This window comes from Somniosus microcephalus, chromosome 1 (genome assembly GCF_052327205.1).
Source record: "Somniosus microcephalus isolate GS21.2 chromosome 1, FLI_Smic_1.0, whole genome shotgun sequence".
Classification (NCBI taxonomy): domain Eukaryota; kingdom Metazoa; phylum Chordata; class Chondrichthyes; order Squaliformes; family Somniosidae; genus Somniosus; species Somniosus microcephalus.
In genome coordinates this window covers 385451255-385470538 of record NC_140987.1, presented here as the reverse complement: position 1 = coordinate 385470538, position 19284 = coordinate 385451255, and the positions used below count along the sequence as shown (strand labels likewise).

General features: G+C 43.9%; 1 protein-coding gene across 10 annotated transcripts in view; it reads left to right on the top strand.

Moving 5' to 3' along the window:
- LOC147125071 (ecto-NOX disulfide-thiol exchanger 2-like) overlaps positions 1–19284 on the top strand; it is a 361733-nt gene that overhangs the window by 218142 nt on the left and 124307 nt on the right. For 9 of the 10 annotated variants that reach the window (XM_085996910.1, XM_085996945.1, XM_085996909.1 and 6 more), the window contains one exon: positions 11581–11724. In XM_085996910.1, the coding sequence (XP_085853036.1) occupies positions 11581–11724 (144 nt within the window). Of the gene's footprint in view, positions 1–11580; positions 11725–11871; positions 11931–19284 lie in introns of all 10 variants that reach the window. The other variant, XM_085996960.1, reaches the window with a different exon arrangement.

The following is a 19284-nucleotide window of genomic DNA, read 5'->3' as shown; positions in this document are numbered from 1 at the left end:
TACACAACAGGCTCATCAGCATTTGATAATGGGAAAAATAATAACATTTCAGGTGTAAATCTTGATCAGAACTGGTAGATTGACATACAGGTATCTTGCTTTTAGGGGCTTTCTTGTGTTTAGTGATTGATCTCTCTACCAATTTCCCTGAAGCACTCGTTTTTTTTTCATTTCTCTTTTCAGATGTTGAAAGACTTACTGTGTTTCCAGCATTTTCTCTCTTTATTATCAATTTCCAACATTTTTTTTTAACCTCTACTTTAAGTTTTCTGTCCCTAGTCTGTACTATTCTCCAAGCATTTCCATTAATATTTGATTTAACATGAACAAAAAATGGCAGATGAATTTTAATATATACAAGTATAAAGTACAGCAAATAGGAAGAGAAAATGGGCACGCACGTATTCCATGAATGATAGTGAAACAGCTAAAGATGTGGTTGAAAAGACTAGGGCCGGCGGGTCCGTGGCGGGCAATGTCGGTGTAGGGTCCTGACCCCGCTGCTGGCTCCATCCTGGCCTCTGAAATGATTTTCCAGAGATTGGGCTTGTTAAGCCCACCGAGCGTGTTTGCCAGCCAATTAGAGGAAGCGGGTTTGATAACGTCATCAGCCAGTTTCCTTAAAGGGACCATGCCCAAATTTAGTTTGACATTTGTGCTGTCAGTGTTCTACAACATTGAGGTGCTGCAAACACTGATGAGGACTGCACAGAGGTGCAGGACTGCGCCCAGGCTCTCCCATGACTCCCTCTACATGCTTATGCAGGGAGTCACAGCAGGCAGAGAGGTTCTCTTATCTTCCCATGGGCGGAAGAGACCTCCCTAGGAGATCAACACCGCCTGGTTGTATATTGCAGAGGAGGGCCCAAGCAGGGATGTGGTCAGGAGGACCTGGGTGCAGTGCCGCAAACGTTTCAATGATCCCAGTAGATCACGAAACGTTAGTACAAAGCCACACTCAACCTCATCCTGCTGTGCCTCTCATCACATCCCCATCACTCTGCCTTCCCTACCCTACTACACATCCTTACTCACACCAACTTACCTTGCACCTCCACCCATCCCCCTCTCTCTATATTCTCACATCCCCATCTCACTAGCCACCCCTCACACTCACCCTCATCCTAGTGCAATCATACCAACTCAATCATACCAACTAACAACACACAAGGGTAGGCACTTGGGTGTTTTATGCAATGTTGATGTAACGTTTCTGTTAATGTGGTGTTAAACATTGAAACCTTTATTTTCAACACTTTGCATTCTTGGACAGATTGGTATGCACCTTTGGAAGTGTCTTAAGGAGTTGTAGTGAATGATGAGACATAACGGTACCACCACCCACCCCCCCCCCCCCCCCAGCAATGGTGATGTGTGTGAAAGGAATGGCTTGGACATTGTAGGGATGCTTTATGGTGTTGGTGTGGGGTGGTGCCAACCTGGCACACCATGTGGCAGCCAGGGTGTACAGCATCAAGTAAATCTGGACATGGTAAGGCCATCCCTGGCCTCCCAGGCAGCAATGTGGTTGGGTGCTGATGCCCTGTGTCCTGTACAGCATCAGTTGATTGCGGAGAAGGTTGGTGGTGCTGCTGGTGTTGGGGCTGATCATGGTCGGATTCTGAGGACCAAGGTGAGAGAATTTCAAGGGCACTCATGCTGATGGAATAGATGGCAGGTGAAGTAGAGATGACAGAAGCGATCTGTAAATGGTGGGAGAGGTAATGAGGTTAGACTGGATGGAGACTTGTCTAAAGACTTGCAGCATCCTGAATATGTAGTGGAAATGCAGTTTAGAGAAGCTAGCAGTTTAGGGAAAAATCTCAATCTGCTGGGAGCTTTGACTTGACATTTGAAGCTGGCAACTCTTCAGCTGATTCAATGGCCACTGACCTCCTGCCTCAGCTTCACAGACAAGGTCTAGGCACAGCGGGACACCGGTAGGTGACCTGTCAAGTCCAAAAAGCTGGGGAAAAAAACATTGATAATTTGCTGTAAACAAGCCACTAATGATTTTAATTGCCTCCCCCCGCTGTTGCGTGTCGGGGTCTGCTCAGCGCTGACAGACCTGACATTGGGAAAAGCGTGTGGTGGCGGGTTGACAGTGGGGTCCCGACCCGCGGGGGGGGGGGGGAAAACCACTTTCCCACCCGACCCGCCACCGATCACGCCCGCTGTTCCCCCGCAAAATCCAGCCCTAGGAGTCAGACTTGATGCTCAATATGTCTAATCAATGCAGAACAGCAATCAGCAAAGCCTGTAGAATGTTGAGCTATATACCTAAAATAGTACAATATTCAGGAAGCTGTGATCAAACTGTTCAGTGTTTTGGTCAGACCGCAGCTCAGTACTATGTACTTCTTCTTAGGCAGTCCCTTGGAACCGAGGCTGACTTGCTTCCACATTAAAAATGAGTTTGCAGGTGACTGATTAGTCCAATGCGGGACCTACAGTCTCTGTCACAGGTGGGGCAGACGGTGGTTGAAGGGGCGAGTGGGTGAGGTGCTTGGATTGACATTAGCTCCTTCCGTTGTTTGCGCTTGGCTTCCGCTTGCTCCCGGCTAAGAGACTTGAGGTGTTTGGCGCCTTCCCGGATGCTTCTCCTCCACTTTGTGCGGGCTTGGGCCAGGGATTCCCAGGTGTCGGTGGGGATGTTAGACTTTTTCAAGGAGGCTTTGAGGGTGCCCTTGAAGCGTTTCCTCTGCCCACCTGGGGTTCTCTTGCTGTGTCGGAGCTCCGAGTAGAGCGCTTGTTTTGGGAGTCTCGTATCGGGCATGCAGACAATGTGACCCGTCCATCGGAGCTGATTGAGCGTGGTCAAAGCTTCGATGCTGGGGATGTTGTCCTGAGCAAGAACACTGACATTGGTGCGCCTATCCTGCCAATGGATTTGCAGGATCTTGCGGAGTCAGCATTGGTGGTACCTCTCCAGTGCTTTGAGGTGCCTGCTGTACATGGTCCATGTCTCTGAGGCATACAGCAGGGCGGGTATCACTGCTGCCCTGTAGACCATGAGCTTAGTGCCGGGTTTGAGATCCTGGTCTTCAAACACTCTCTCTTCCTCAGGTGACCGAAGGCTGCACTGGCACACTGAAGGCAGTGTTGGACTTCGTCGTCGACGTCTGCCCTTATTGACAGTAGGCTCCTGAGGTATGGAAAGTGGTCCACGTTGTCCAAGGCCTTGTCGTGGATTTTGATAATCGGGGGGGCAGCACTGTGTGGCGGGGGCAGGTTGGTAGAGGACCTTTGTCTTACGGATGTTTAGTGTAAGGCCCATGCTCTCGTACGCTTCGGTGAAGGTGTTGACGATGGTTTGGAGTTCGACCTCCGAGTGAGCGCAGATGCAAGCATCGCCTGCATACTGTAATTCGACGACAGAGGATGGGATGACCTTGGATCTGGACTGGAGGTGACGGAGGTTGAACAGTTTCCCGTTTGTTCTGTAAATTAGCTCCACTCCAGTGCTCAGTACTGTGCCCAGTTCCATTGTCAAGAAACAAGGGATACGTTCAAGCACGGGAGACTGTGCAGATAAATTCCATAAGGCTGATTCCTAGTCTAAAAGGTATACATTATAAAGCAATACTGGAGAAACTTGGGCTTTTCAACCCAGAGAGGAGTTGTCTTGAGAGTTAATCTTATAAAAAGTATGCAAGATAGTTAATGGTATGGAAAAGGTAAATCTAGAATATTAATTAAATTGTGAAAGCAAGAGAAGGGGACAGAGGTTCAAACTAGTAAAAGCTAAATTTAAGATTGTTGGCAAGTTCTTCACGTAAGAGTGATCAACATATGGAATTGACTTTCAGATACAGCAATGGATGTGAAAATCGCGTAATAATTTAAGACACAATTAGATCCTGCAGTGGGGAATATAAGTTTTTTCTGGATTGATGAAGATCATCCAAGTGGTCCTCCTCATCTATAATTATCCTGTGAACTGTTGGCGCAAAGCATCAAAACTTGTTAGATTCAAAAGATTATTTGCAACAGACTTCAAGCGATAGTCTACCATAGGTTTATATCTGGATTTCTCACTTATTATCTGGACTGAGGGTTTATGGTTATTATGTGTGGGTGGCCTTCAAGACAGGTTCACTGTATATCATTAGACTAGAGAAATATAAAAATTGGATGTGTGGATTTCTTTATAACTACATCACCTGGATCAATCTTAAATATGTAAAACTGTTATCTATATACTAGAACATAAAGATGTCCTGAGATATAAATAGTATCCAGAGATATTGCTCTGGAAACATTACTGTATTGCCAGATTCTGCCATAAACATGGTGGAAAGATGTTAAAAGGCCCCAACATACAGAGCATTATGCCTCTACAAAAATATTTTGGTGAATTTATTTGAATGCACCACTGAGAAACGAAACACTTCTCCATTTCAGACAGTCAGCATCAAGCACTCCCATGTCAAGTACAGCACAGCAAGCCGTAGAGTAAATCTTTCTTTATTCTAATACAGGAAACTCTCGATTTACCGGCACCCAAACAACCAGAAATCTCGGTTAACCGGCAAAATAATTCAGGAGTAGGTTCAGTTTAGTGGCCATTTCTTGATTCTTGGCTGTGTAATCGGTGGGGCGGGGGGGTTCCTGCACTTGTTGCTAAGCAACAGGGACGCTTGGTCTGTGGTCGGGCTTCTTGCACCTGTTGCTAAGCAACAGGGAAGCTTGGATTTGTTGCTGTGTATGGAGCTCCGTACCTTTTAACTATAACTCTCTGTAATCCGGACTTTTTGATAAACCGGCACCACGCCGGTCCCATCGGTGCCGGATAAAAGAGTTTCCTGTAACTTGATTATGTCCCAACCTCAGAAGATCAGCTCCTCTTGCAACAATGTGACATTTTCTACTCCAGCTGTTGTGGCTTTTCAGAGTGAGGTCGGCAGTTAATGTTGAATTCACTGCATCGTTGTGACATGGACCCAAGTCCACTAGGAACTGAGTTGAGACTGGTCAAGCTCATTTGAAATAGTGAGAGAACTTTTATCCCCTCAGTCTGAACTGGATTCAACAGAATCCAAAAGTGAAAGGGCAATGTGCTAAGCTACCCATGAGTACCAATTACACTTGTTAGAAGGGATGTAACTGTAGGGAGATTACTTTGAATATAGAGTTTATACCACTGTGCTTTTTGAATGTTGTGGAATGCAAACCCTTGTGTTAAAACATAACCAAACTTCTCCATAGGGCCCAAGAGACAAACGTGGTTCGAACAGCTGTAAAGCAGAACCACTTGCATTGATATTAAGCAGCAGGTTTTTGAGAGTGCACCCACTGACGAGTATTACATTTCACACAGTTACTCTACTTACGCGTTGATTGGTAAGCGTTATTTATGTCCTGATCCCTGATGGAGTGTGCCAAAAATGATTCATTGCAGGTCAGGTTAAAAAAATTTTAAGGCTCCCAATAGGTGCCTGTACAAAATAACTCTGCACAATTCAGTGCCAGCTAGCAGGTGTACTTCTCAAAGAGCCCGCTTGATGTCTGTATTCACAGGCTAAAAAAAATTGTGGATGATGATTCGGTGTAAACTAATAGATATAGTAATTGTATGGAACATGGTTCAGCACTGCACTGTTTCGTGTTCCAACTTGCAGTGTCTCTGAGTGACTGACTACTGATTGATGCTCACTGATCCTGAACAATGAGTTCCCATTTTTGCAGTCTTGGGTAGGAAGTGAGCAGAAGACCAATGATCTCGGGCAGAGGAGGAGGAAAAACTAGTTGGTCGCTTCACTCTGGGTAATGTTTTATGAAGCTGCTAGCAAATGGATCAAGAGCCGCATTGGCAAAGTCCTGAGAACTAGTCAGGGAGTGGTGTGTGATAGTCGGAAAACTAAATAAGAAACTGCTGTCTTCTCAAATCTGTATGAAGTAAAGTGGCAAGAAGTTTAAATATAAAAGAACTACCCTCTACACTGATATTCCCCTTTAATACTACCTGACCAAAAATTTGTATTTTCTGGTGGCTGCTTTTTTTTATAAACCGTGTTACTGGACTTGTAATCCAGAGGCCTGGACTAATGATCTGGAGACACTAGTACAAATCCCATCACGGCAGCTGGGGAATTTAAATTCAGTTAACTAAATAAATCTAGAATAAAAAGCTAGCAACAGCCTGACATAGTCATACCCACAGAATCACACCTTGTCCATGCTTGGACCAACGCTGTAATGAGGTCTGGAGCCAAGTGGTCCTGGTGGAACCCAAACTGGACATCAGTGAGCAGGTTATAGGTGAGTAAGTGTTGTTTAATAGCACTGTCAACGACACCTTCCATCACTTTGCTGAGGATTGAGAGTAGACTGATGGGGCGGTAATTGGCCAGTTTGGATTCGTCCTGCTTTTTGCGGACAGGGCATACCTGGCAGTTTTCCACATTGTCAGATAGATGCCAGTTTATAGCTGTATGCAGGAATAGCTTGACTTGAGGCGCGGCTAGTTCTGCAGCACAAGTCTTCAGCACATCAGCCGGGTTGTTGTCGGGGCCCACAGCCTTTGCTATATCCAGAGCGCTCAGCTGTTTATTGATATCACGTAGAGTGAATCGAATTGGCTGAAGACTGGCTTCTGTGGTGGTGGGGAGCTCAGGAGGAGGCCGATATGGATCATCCACTCGGCACTTTTGGCTGAAGATGGTTGCAAACGCTTCAGCTTTGTTTTTTGCACTCATGTGCTGGGCTCCACCATTGTGGTGGTTGGAGGTCAGTCATCACAGCTTTGGGACATCGCTGCAGGAGTTCTTCAGGGTAGTGTCCTAGGCCTAACCATCTTCAGCTGCTTCATCAATGACCTTCCCTCCATCATAAGGTCTGAAGTGGGGATGTTCACTGGTGACTGCACAGTGTTCAGTGCCATTCACAACTCCTCAGATAATGAAGCAGTCCATGCCCGCATGCAGCAAGACCTGGATGACATTCCGACTTGGGCTGATAAATGGCAGGTAACATTCGCGCCACACAAGTGCCAGGCAATGACTATCTCCAGCAAGCGAGTGTCTAACCACCACCCCATGACATTCAATGGCATTACTATCACTGAATCCCCCACCATCAATATCCTGGGGGTCACCATTGACCAGAAACTTAACTGGACCAGCCACATAAATATTGTGGCAACAAGAGCAGGTCAGAGGCTGGGTATTCTGTGGCGAGTGTCTCACCTCCTGACTCCCCAAAGCCTTTCCACGATCTACAAGGTACAAGTCAGGAGTGTGATGGAATACTCTCCACTTGCCTGGATGAGTGCAGCTCCAACAACACTCGAGAAGCTTGATACCATCCAAGACAAAGCAGTCCGCTTCATTGGCATCCTTAAACATTCACTCCCTCCACCACTGATGTACCATGGCTGCAGTGTGTACCATCTGCAAGATGCACTGCAGCAACTCGCCAAGGCTTCTTCGGCAGCACCTCCCAAACCCGCGACCTCTACCACCTAGAAGGACAAGGGCAACAGGTGCATGGGAACACCACCACCTCCAAGTTCCCCTCCAAGTCACATACCATCCTGGCTTGGAAGTATATCATCGTTACTTCATCGTCGCTGGGTCAAAATCCTGGAACTTCCTCCCTAACAGCACTGTGGGAGTACCTTCACCACACGGACTGCAGTGGTTCAAGAAGGTGGCTCAGCACCACCTTCTCAAGGGCAACTAGGGATGGGCAATAAATGCTGGCCTTGCCAGTGACGCTCATATCCCCTGAATGAATATTTTTTGGGGCTGAAACTTCAACAGGCAGATGTGAAGCGGAGCAGAACCCAGTGCCGCTGAAACTGAAGGGCACCGACCCTGTTCCAAATTGCAGCTATGGGTTCATTAGCATATTCGGTGTGGCAGCTACTACCTGAAAAGGTAAATTTAGAGAAGCCCTCCCTGATCCGCCTGTCTGAAGACTGAATGGCACCTAGCTGCTCCACTCAGTCATCTCTGAGACCCTTCTCAGGGAAGAAAGAAACAAACATGGAAAGATTTTTGGCTTGAATGGGAGTCATTTCTCTAGCAGAATAAGGTAATCAATCCCCTCTGAGATAAATTACCTTATTTCTGGCGACGTCTAGGAGACTTTCCTGGTGTCTCAGCAGGTTTCACATCAGTTCTCAACTGAAATGAGTTACACTGAGGCTTTTTAAGGGCAGAATTCCTGTGGTTCCTGGGAACTCGCCAGTCATGATCCCTGACATTGGTGAGGGGTGAGGGATGGGTGGTGCGGGTGAGCGGGCGGAAGATCTGTACACGGCCTCACCTATTAGAAAATGTCAAAATCCAGGTACAAACCAGTTCTGCCCCATTTTTTGGTCCCCACTCTGGTGCTCTGTGCCAAATCTTGGAATTTTAGCTCTAGTGTATTTGTTAAAATGTTCCTGGAAGAGAATACTTCTGGATGAGAGGGACCTGTGCTCAATCGGTGTTATAAGGCAATTTTTCAGAAGAAATCAGTTCAGCTACAAGTTTTAGTTGGATGCCTTGTGCAACAGTGAAAATTGAATGAAGCCTGTGAATTCCGATTTGAAGTAGCTGAAAGCTGTTTATGTTCATACGATTGCAATGACATGAGAGTGGGTAAATGATATCGCCAAAGATTAAAATTAAATTGGATCTCAGTGCTTGTATAATGAAGTGATGTTTGGAAATAATATGCATAAAAAATAGTTTGTTTTCCTCTAATGCCTACAGGCATTCAGTCATTACTGGAGAAAACAGTTTTTTTCAACAGCATTTCATTTGAATTAAAAGGGAAAGTGTCAGGAGTCATGCCGCTGTTACCATCCTATGAAACTTATGACCTAATAGAGCATACAATTTATTTCACAACAACAAAGTGTTTTTTTTTTAAAAATCTTCAGACAAGTATCAATAGAGTTTTGAATACAAAATCCATAGTCTTTTTTTTATTCGTTTATGGGATGTGGGCGTCGCTGGCAAGGCCAGCATTTATTGCCCGTCCCTAATTGCACTTGAGAAGGTGGTGGTGAGCCGCCGCCTTGAACTGCTGCAGTCCGTGTGGTGAAGGTACTCCCACAGTGTTGTTAGGGAGGGTGTTCCAGGATTTTGACCCAGCGACGATGAAGGATCGGCGATATATTTCTAAGTCAGGATGGTGTGTGACTTGGAGGGGAACTTGGGAGGTGGTGGTGTTCCCATGTGCCTGCTGCCCTTGTCCTAGGTGGAAGAAGTCGTGGGTTTGGGAAGTGCTGCCGAAGAAGCCTTGGCGAGTTGCTGCAGTATTAAACTACTTTGGCATAATGGCCTATTTCTGTGCTGTAAATTCTAATGTAATTCTATGTAAAAATGTGCATCAAAGGGAAAACACTTTAGGGACTGGATTGGAATCCATATTAGCAGAGAAAGTTGCATGTATTTAAAAAAAAATATTCTCATGAAATTTGGAAATTGGTTAAATTAATTGCCCCAGTCTATATCTTCTGTCAATAACACTCCATGCACAGTACAGGCAGAAGGCTGACTAATGTGGTAAGGAAGGAGATGGTGCTAAGATGCCTTGTTTCGTTCTCCATAGTAGTGCAAGTACAATTAATTGCTGAGTGCTAAATGAACATTTTGCAATGGAGCTGTGTTCTTATGGACATTTAAGGAAGACTTTTTATAACACCTTATCTTGACTATTCTATTAAGAATTTTAAGAGAATTTGTTTGCATTACATGTAGTTGAGTACGTCCCAAAAGTCTACTTAATGAGCAATTTCAGAATTGAACTACTGACACTAAATAAAAAGCAGCCTCTGGTACAGTGTTATATGGATGTAAATTCTCTCTTCAGAACTACCTTCTCAGTGCCATTTGATTATTGCCCCTGAAAAACATTCACCGCACCAATGCGGATACTGCGTCAGTAGATTATGATACGGAGAGATTGAGTGAACATTTGAGGGATGGAGTTTGTGTTGTATCCGTTCCACTCTATTCAGTTTTCTTCGGCTTGAGGGACTGTTTGCAAATACTGTCTGCTGAAAATATCATTGTTCCTGTTTGAATAATGAAGTCTTTGCTCCTAATTATAACATAATGCACATATGCTAATTTTTAGAAATCAGTGCTGCAACGTGAGCTGCCGTCAATGGGTAGTTTGTAATAATCTTCCTGCTTGTTTTGTGTACATATCAACGGTCAGCTTACTGGATTCTCTTATTTTCTTGTTGACACCAAGGATAAAATAGCCTAATATTGAAACTACTTATTTTTAGCCATAGAGTCATAACAGCCATTCGGGACAGATTTTATTTATAAACCGTTCTCATTCATAAGGCAAGTAGTTGGAGAAGGAAAAAAACTTCCTATTCTGCATCTGATGATTGTTTTAAAATTGAAGACCTAAGTGAAAGCAAAATAAATGGTGCAACGTTTCTCTATTGTGAGAGACAACAGGACATGCCTGTTCCAGACAAGAGAAAGAACAGAAGGCCTGCCGCAGACTGAGTCTCTGATGCAGCATCATGGGGGAAACCTGAAAGCCTGAATGTTACTTTTTTTTGTAAAAGAATCGTGTTCCAGGACACAAGATAAATATGAATTGAGGAAGCTCATTGTAGCCATCCATTCAGAAATAAACCTACAGTCCCTGCCTCTCCATCGCAGAATCTAGCTGACTCTTAGACAATTCAAAGGTTTTTTCCTGCAGTGCCATGGCTGGAATGATAGACTGCAACATACCAAGTATAGTTGTCAAGTGTAGTAATTAAGTAAAAATGATCACCTAGCTATAAAGTATGTACTTGATGTTTACTAACTAGTTCATTATAGCGAGGCTACAATATAGTAGGATTTTAGTTCTATGGGTGTAAGAAATATGCACAGCCCAGTGTGGTATAAGTGTATCATGATGTATTTAGTTTCTATTGAAGATTTGCTTGTGTTGTAAAATTTTTAATATTTTAATTCTAATCCAATCAAAGTGTTTTGCTACTTATGAGATTTGTCTGTAACATTTTCCAAGGGTGTTTTTTATAGATGGACAATTAATAATGAAAATAGAAAAAAAACTGCTTCTGTTCCTTAAAATGATTTGATTTTTACAGTGCTGAATAAAGAGATTGTTCATAAACATGGTTAGCACAGATACTGAAGCTTTCTTAAATTTGAGCATTACAGCTGAATAAAATTGTGAAGAATTTGCAAAATATGGATATTTCAACAGGATTGTATGTATCTTCTGAATATCTTGGGAAAAAATAGCCATGGAGAAAAAGCGGTGTCCTCTATTTAAAGTTTCATGCTTTCGGTTTTCTTTTTTGTGAAAATAAATAAGGTCTCAATAACCTGACTAAACAGGAAGGCACAGAGAAGCTGAATCTGTTCAGTCTTTCCTTTTTGAACTCCATGTCAAACTAAGGGGGACTAATTGGATAGCTCTTTCAAAGAGCTGGCACAGGCACAACGGGCTTAATTGCCGCCTCCTGTGCTGTATGATTCTGTCCGCTTGTTGCCTGATGCACTCATAGATTGTGTTTCGGTTGTACCTTTTAACCACTAGTTAATACATTTTCTCCTTGTACACAGAGGCTAATGTGCTATCCTTATTCTCTGACTTTTACAGGGCTTAACCAGTTGCCCTTTGACCCTGCAAACAACAACGAACCACTGCAGTTTAATGATGCAAATAGCCCACTGGTGACAGAATGTTCCATTGACCGTTACAGCAAACCAATCAAGAAAAGGAGACGGAATAGTATAGCTGCAGGTAAGGACAGCTAGACTGGCATTTCCTGCTTTATTGTGGCTCATCAAATTGTCTTTAGGTGTAATGTTGTTATTGCTTTAAATCTGTGGCAAAGGTTACGCAATAGGAGAAAAAAACACGCATTTATATGCCTTATTGTGTCCTCAGAACTTGCAAACATGCTTCATAACCAATTGATTATTTTTGAACTGAAGTCCCTTATGCAGGTGAGTGCAGCAGCTTATTTGCACACAACAAGGTTGCATAAATAGAAAGTGAATGAATGGTTATATGATCTCCCACTCTTCGAATAGTACCATTCACCTGAGCTGGCAGGCACAGCTCTGGTTTAACATGTCGTCCAAAAACAAGTAATATGCACAGAATATACGATTTTACCATTTCCTTAATCTCTTCACAGTAAGGTAGGCTATTACAGTCTTTTATAAAAATATAAATATCAAAGGCCCAATTGTTTGGTAATGAAAGTCCTCTATATTCAGTACTAGACTAAACTGGCCACCCTGTGTATTGCCATTCAGTGTAATGCACTGCAGAGACCAGAGGTATAGGTGGTTAGTTCCAGCTGAAATCAATTTCAAACCTCTCCAAAGTTCAGGCATTTCTTTACTATATTGCAGCAGTTTATACAACTGATTGTATAAACTGCTGCAATATACAGGAAACTTTCAATTAACCGGCACCTAAATAACCGGAAATGTCGGTTAACCATCAAAATTCAGGAGTAGGTTCAGGTAGCTTTTATTTTTTTTACTCCATTTGTTGCTGTGCAAGGCTGTGGCTGCAGCTGTTGCTGAGCGACAGAGACGCTTGCAACTTGTGCCCATTGTTCTGAAGCAAGCAACAGGGTTTGTTGCTTTATACGGAGCTCTCAGCTCTATATCTTTTACTATAGCATTCGGTTATCTGAAATTTTTGATGAACCGGCACCACGTCGGTCCCGTCCGTGCCGGATAAAAAAAAGTTTCCTGTAGTAAAGAAATGCCTGAACTTTGGAGAGGCCTGAAATTGATTTCAGCTGGAACTAACCACCTATACCTCTGGTCTCTGCAGTGCTTTACACTGAATGGCAATACACAGGGTGGCCAGTTTAGTCTAGTACTGAATATAGAGGACTTTTATTACCAAACAATTGGTTTATATAGTCAATTATTGTCAATTTATCAATCAACTGAGGATGTATATGACTTTAAAATCATTGCAATTCGTGTAATAAATCCCATCAAATCGGGTACAGGATAATGGTTATGTTATTGACTAGTAATCTCACCAAATTGAGAATTTGAATTCAGTTTTAAAATAAAATCTGGAAATAAAAAGCTGGTAAAAGTGAAAGTAACCATGAAGCTGTCGGATTGTTGTAAAAACCCAACTGGGTCACCACGGTCCTTTTGGAGAAGGAAACCTGCCTGGCCTGGTCTATATGTGACTCCAACCCCACTCCAATGTGGTTGACTCTTAACGGCCCTCTGAAGTGGCCTAGCAAGCCACTAATGGCGGTTCAAGAAGAAGGCCCACCGCCACCTTTTCAGGGCAACTAGGGACCTGCAATAAATGCCCGTCTTGCCACTGGCACCCACATCCCAAGAATGAATTTTTTTTTAATTCAAAGTTGAATTGTTCCCACTCATGTTTAAAGTTATCATTTGTTCTGTATTATGTGCACTGGGAATTTCCTTGGAGCTTCTCCCATGCTCCTCCATAACTTCCAATATATGGAAAATAGCAAGAGGAAACTCACGTCAGATGCAGCACATTGGTGCACAAATTTAATTTTAAAAAATAGATCTTTAAAAGATGTTTAGTAACTAATGTCACAAGCAGTTTTGATTTTCCATGGCTTCAAAGTAATTTATTAGCAAACCCCTTTTTTTTCTTTTAGGAATCATCCAAAATATAATTGTACTGTATATCTCTGGCAGAGCAATGATTTTTTAAAATCCAAATCAATATCTTTTCTTTTTCATATTGTTAAGAAGAAGCTGAGTCAATTAGGGAAATAACTGCTTCTTGAAGTTTCACTGCAGATACTCTAAGAAGGCATTGTAAAATATGCAAAGCTTCAACCCTGCAGTTACAGGCAATTTATTATGGGTTTCTTGTCCCTTCCAACTTGCACAGATTGCTTGGGGTCAGAAATATGCAAGACTAATAGCAACATTCTTTTGGGATGTTTTGTGGCAACACTGAGTATCAAAAGCATCGTGCACCATCAAATGAGCTAGGATTGCCACGTGGAAGGGGTCTGTTGCTCAATGCAATATACTATAAGTGTTCTGGAGTATGTTTTTTGGGGGGAGGGGATTAGAGAGATGGTCAAAATAATTTGAGTTTCAGATTAGTTTTTCAAAATGGCCGTGACATACAAATGAGCTGACACAGGAATTTGGGGAATCCTTCGGCTTCATCACATTGTACCTTGTTTACAAATGAGGCTTGCTATTTTGTGGGTTAGCATTATCGCCCTAGAGCTGCTTTAATAGTAAGTGAGGCCCATGCCAGTGCCCAGAGATGTGGGTATCATCAAGCATGCCAGTCAAATTGGGTGCTGCCTGTAACCACTATTAAACATGTTTTGTGGAGAAAACGAAGTGCACGATGAGTAAAGTTCCCCACCTTGGGTAACGTAATGGGACCTTATCGTAGTAATTGAATATGGACATCTAGAGAGATGTGCAGAATTATATAATGTTTTGTTTCCTTCCTGAGAGCTATTAAACTAATTTATTGATTTTACCTGTATTGTAATTATCTCTCTCTAGTTATACCTGAACAGAGCATTCTGTAGAACTTGAGGAATCTTGAATTTTACAGAATAATAGGCCTATTTAAAGTGAATTTAAATGCAGCAAGTCAATGGTTCATCTTCCCAACCCTGCACCGTCACATCAGGAGCCCCCAAAAGAATCCAGCCTTAAGTGCTTCTTGTTCCTCGTCTAACCACTCTCCCTTGGTGACATCACCCACATGACATGAGGTCAGCATCCACATGTAAGCTGACAAAATAATCTACTACTTCTCCACTCCCTGCGATTTCCTTTGGCTAAACATTGGGAAGACTGAAGCCATTGTTTTCAGTAACACTGAAATGAAGTTCCCACTCCATATCCTGTCCATCACATTGCCTCACCCTCCCTATCTCTGTAACCTCTTTCAGTCTCTTTCTCTCTCTCCCCCCCCCCTCCCCCACCCCCCATCTCTTCATTCCTCTGATTCCAGCCTCTTGACTATCAGCTCTCCCTTTGCCTCACCGTTGGTGGCTGTGCCTTCAGCCGCCTAGGCCCCACGCTCTGAAATTCCCTCCCTATCTGCTTTCACCTCACCTCCATTTACATTCTCCTCAGAACCCGCCTGTTTGACCAAACTTTTGGTCACCCTTCCTAATCTCCTTTGGCTCAGCGATATTTTTTCCTTATGCCTGTGGAGCCTTGGGATGTTTTTCCACGTTAAAAGTGCTATTTAAATTCAAATTTCTTATACATGAACCTGGGTATTTAATTAGTGCCTTAGTTTTATTTGAACGCATCTGTTGTTTATAAAACTGTAAATATTATTTGAGTTGCAAACTTTGTTTTTTACGGTATAGTCTTGTGAGCTGTTTGATGCAGAGGTTTCTTATCCTTGAAAATTAAGAGAGTGCCATGTGATGCAGGACAATGAGTTTAATTGATTTCATAATGGAGGATCTGAAGGTACATTGGATCATGTAAAATGACGTAGTAATACCAACTTCGCATTAAATTCTGATTGCAGGGTAATTCTGCCACTGGTACATATGCTAACATTTTGATGTTTAGTTCCTACAAATAAAAGAAAGTTGTGCAAATAAGGATGTACCTTATTCAAGCCACAGAAACCCCAAAAAATTAGATAAATATTAAAATTGAAAATATTGATGTACTTCGAAAATACTGCGACTAAAATTGAAGTGAAGAACTAAATTAACATGAAAATCCTCTCTCAGTTCAGTTCAGTTCAGCTCTCTCTCTCTCTCGAGGCCCTACGGAGATGGACAAAGAATACATTTGGTTGGGCGGGGGGGGGGTGCGGGTGGTGGGGGGAGAAATGACAAAACTTCAAATCATTTATGTAGTGAAAATAATAACATTTTAAATATAGATAGATCCCACCAGGTTACTCTCCTTGCACAGTCGATAAAATCTATAATGTCGCTGAGACTCAGAGCTGAGAAAGGAACTTTCTGCTGCTCCACATTGTCACCCTGTAGCCAACGCATGGAACTGCAGACCTAAAATGGTTCTTTAAGTATTCTAGCATCACAGACTGTTGCATTAATGGGAAAATCCTATTAAAGCATGCAAGGCAGATGTCACAAGGTGTGGACGCAATTAACATTGGGAACATTGACTTAGGACTTTTGATTGGAAATAAAAATTTACATATATATGAGTTGAGGGCAATGGCAGTAAACTATTACTTTGAGGATGAATGAAATAGGTTATCTAAGGAAGCTTTTTAAAAATTAATTCATGGGATGTGGACATTGCTGGCGAGGCTAGCATTTATTGCCCATCCTTAAATGCCCTTGAGAAGGTGGTGGTGAGCAGCTGCCTTGAACCGCTGCAATCCCTGAGATGAAGGTACTCCCACAGTCCTGTTGGGGAGGGAGTTCCAGGATTTTGACCTAGTGACGATGGAAGAACGGCGATATATTTCCAAGTCAGAATAGTGTGTGACTTGAAGGGGAACTTGGAGGTGGTGGTGTTCCCATGCGCCTGCTGCCCTTGTCCTTCTCGGTGGTAGATGTCACGGGTTTGGGAGCTAAGGACATGGCTGCACACTTGAGGTTTCTTTGACCTGATGGGGAATAGTTCATGTCATGTATCCCTTCACCTGATCAATCCGCTCTCTCCTCTTCGCTCTTCTCTTCCCCTCTTCGCTCCTCTCTTCCCCCCTTCGCTCCTCTCTTCCCCCCGTCGCTCCTCTCTTCCCCCCCGTCGCTCCTCTCTTCCCCCCGTCGCTCCTCTCTTCCCCCCGTCGCTCCTCTCTTCCCCCCTTCGCTCCTCTCTTCCCCCCCTTCGCGCCTCTCTTCCCCCCCTTCGCGCCTCTCTTCCCCCCCTTCGCGCCTCTCTTCCCCCCTCTCTTCCCCCCTTCGCGCCTCTCTTTCCCCCTTCGCGCCTCTTTCCCCCTTCGCGCCTCTCTTCCCCCCTTCGCTCCTCTTTTCCCCCCTTCGCTCCTCTCTTTCCCCCCTTCGCTCCTCTCTCTCTTTCCCCCCCTTCGCTCCTCTCTCTCTTTCCCCCCTTCGCTCCTCTCTTTCCCCCCTTCGTTCCTCTCTTTCCCCCCTTCGCTCCTCTCTTTCCCCCCTTCGCTCCTCTCTTTCCCCCCTTCGCTCCTCTCTTTCCCCCCTTCGCTCCTCTCTTTCCCCCCTGTCCCCCCTCCATTATATCTACTCTTTTGCTAAGGGCAAGGTTTAAGAGTTTTCTGTTTGTTGGCCTTCTGCAGAGAGTAATTTATTCACGGAGGTGGAAAGCAATGGTGTTACATCTTGTGGCTGAGCCTTTGTGAGCCTGAAGCAGTCATTTAATCTGAGATAGTCTGGCCAAGCATTGATGACTATCCTCTTTCCTGTTAATCAGTACCAGCATAGAGTCACAGTTAAGTGAGATGAATTGAGCACTATTAATGGCAAGTGTTCAATTCTGGAAAAACTGGCTGGCAGATTAAAAAGCATTGTAGACTATATTGCTGGCAGCAGGAGTGTACCTTGCTGACATACACCTCCTGCTCCTAGCAGTGCTGCTCTCCTTCAATTGAGACGTGCAAGTCTCAATTGAACAACTGGAGCATTGCTGCTGAAATGTTAGGCAAGTGTCAGCTTAGTTGTTCCTGCCGAGAAAGCTAGCAGCACTGTCTGTTTTCTTTTTTTTAATTCCCACTTCACCTCCAGTAGATCAGCTGTTTTTGTCAACAGAGGAATTAATTAAAGACGGAGCTCGGCAAGACAGATCAAATTGAGCTGTGTGCTTTTTTTTTATATTCGTTCGTGGGATGTGGGCGTCGCTGGCAAGGCCAGCATTTATTGCCCATCCCTAGCTGTGCTTGAGAAGGTGGTGGTGAGCCGACTTCTTGATCCGCTGCAGTCCGTGTGGTGAAGGTATTCCCACAGTGTTGTTAGGGAGGGAGTTCCAGGATTTTGACCCAGTGACGATGAAGGAACGGCAATGTATGCCCAAGTCAGGATGATGTGTGACTTGGAGGGGAACTTGGAGGTGGCGGTGTTCCCATGCGCCTGCTGCCCTTGTCCTTCTAGGTGGAAGAGGTCGCGGGTTTGGGAGGTGCTGCCGAAGAAGCCTTGGCGAGTTGCTGCAGTGCATCTTGTAGATGGTACACACTGCAGCCACGGTATGCCAGTGGTGGAGGGAGTGAATGTTTAAGGTGGTGGATGGGGTGCCAATCAAGCAGGCTGCTTTGTCTTGGATGGTGTCGAGTTTCTTGAGTGTTGTTGGAGCTGCACTCATCCAGGCAAGTGGAGAATATTCCATCACACTCCTAACTTGTGCCTTGTAGATGGTGGAAAGGCTTTGGGGAGTCAGAGGTGAGACGCTCGCCGCAGAATACACAACCTCTGACCTGCTCTTGTTGCCATAGTATTTATGTGGCTGGGCCAGTTAAGTTTCTGGGCAATGGTGGCCCCCAGGATATTGATGGGGGGGTCACCATTGACTAGAAACTTAAATGGAGTTGGACACCCTGTTTTAGACAATCATAGATAATGCTACAGCAAAGCATATCAATCTTTGTTTATCTCTCCTGTTTTACATGATGCATTCCTACTCCATGTACTTACTATAAGCAAAAGATTGAACCGACAACCTGTTCCCAGGCTTCTGCCAGTGTCTCTGTTGAGCCAGCTGTAAGAAAATGTTACCACTATTCCTCTTGCAGTGCAAACTCCTAGGCCACCTGTGACTTTACTGGTGACCTGGCTGAAATTGGGAGCTTTTTGTGTGTGGGGGGGCATAAACTCACTGAAGGTTTTAGGGGTCTTCTCATACTCGTCATCTAGGACTATAAGCAAGCCCTCGCTTCCTATGTGCTGGTGTGATCTTTTTATATGCACAATATCTGACAATGCAGAGCCGAAGGTCGAGCAGATCATCCTTGTTACTGTCATTTGCTCATTGGAGAAGACGGGTCTCTCGTTCTAGCATTCAGGTTACAGAAGAATAATTGCTCTGTCAAACATATGGCTTTGGTATAATCTACAAATCCAGTTTATTAAACAAAAAATAAATTAAACTGTAGTCATTAAACCATCAGATTTCACTTAATGAGCACCACCTCAATTCAAAAATAATAAAAATTGCAACATTTCACGAGCTCTTCCAATAGCACTGAACTGAGCCAGCATCCGTACCACAAAACGTGCACATGAAGTTTAGTCTACTCCACTGAGACTTTGCTTGTTCACTTCTACACAGGTTGTGTAGTGTATGTGCCTTTAAGAGCCCCATGTGTACTGTAATGCCGGTAATGGCCACTCGGGCTATATAAGCCTGTATATTGTGTTGTATCAGTTAGTTCCCCTCCAGACTTTGT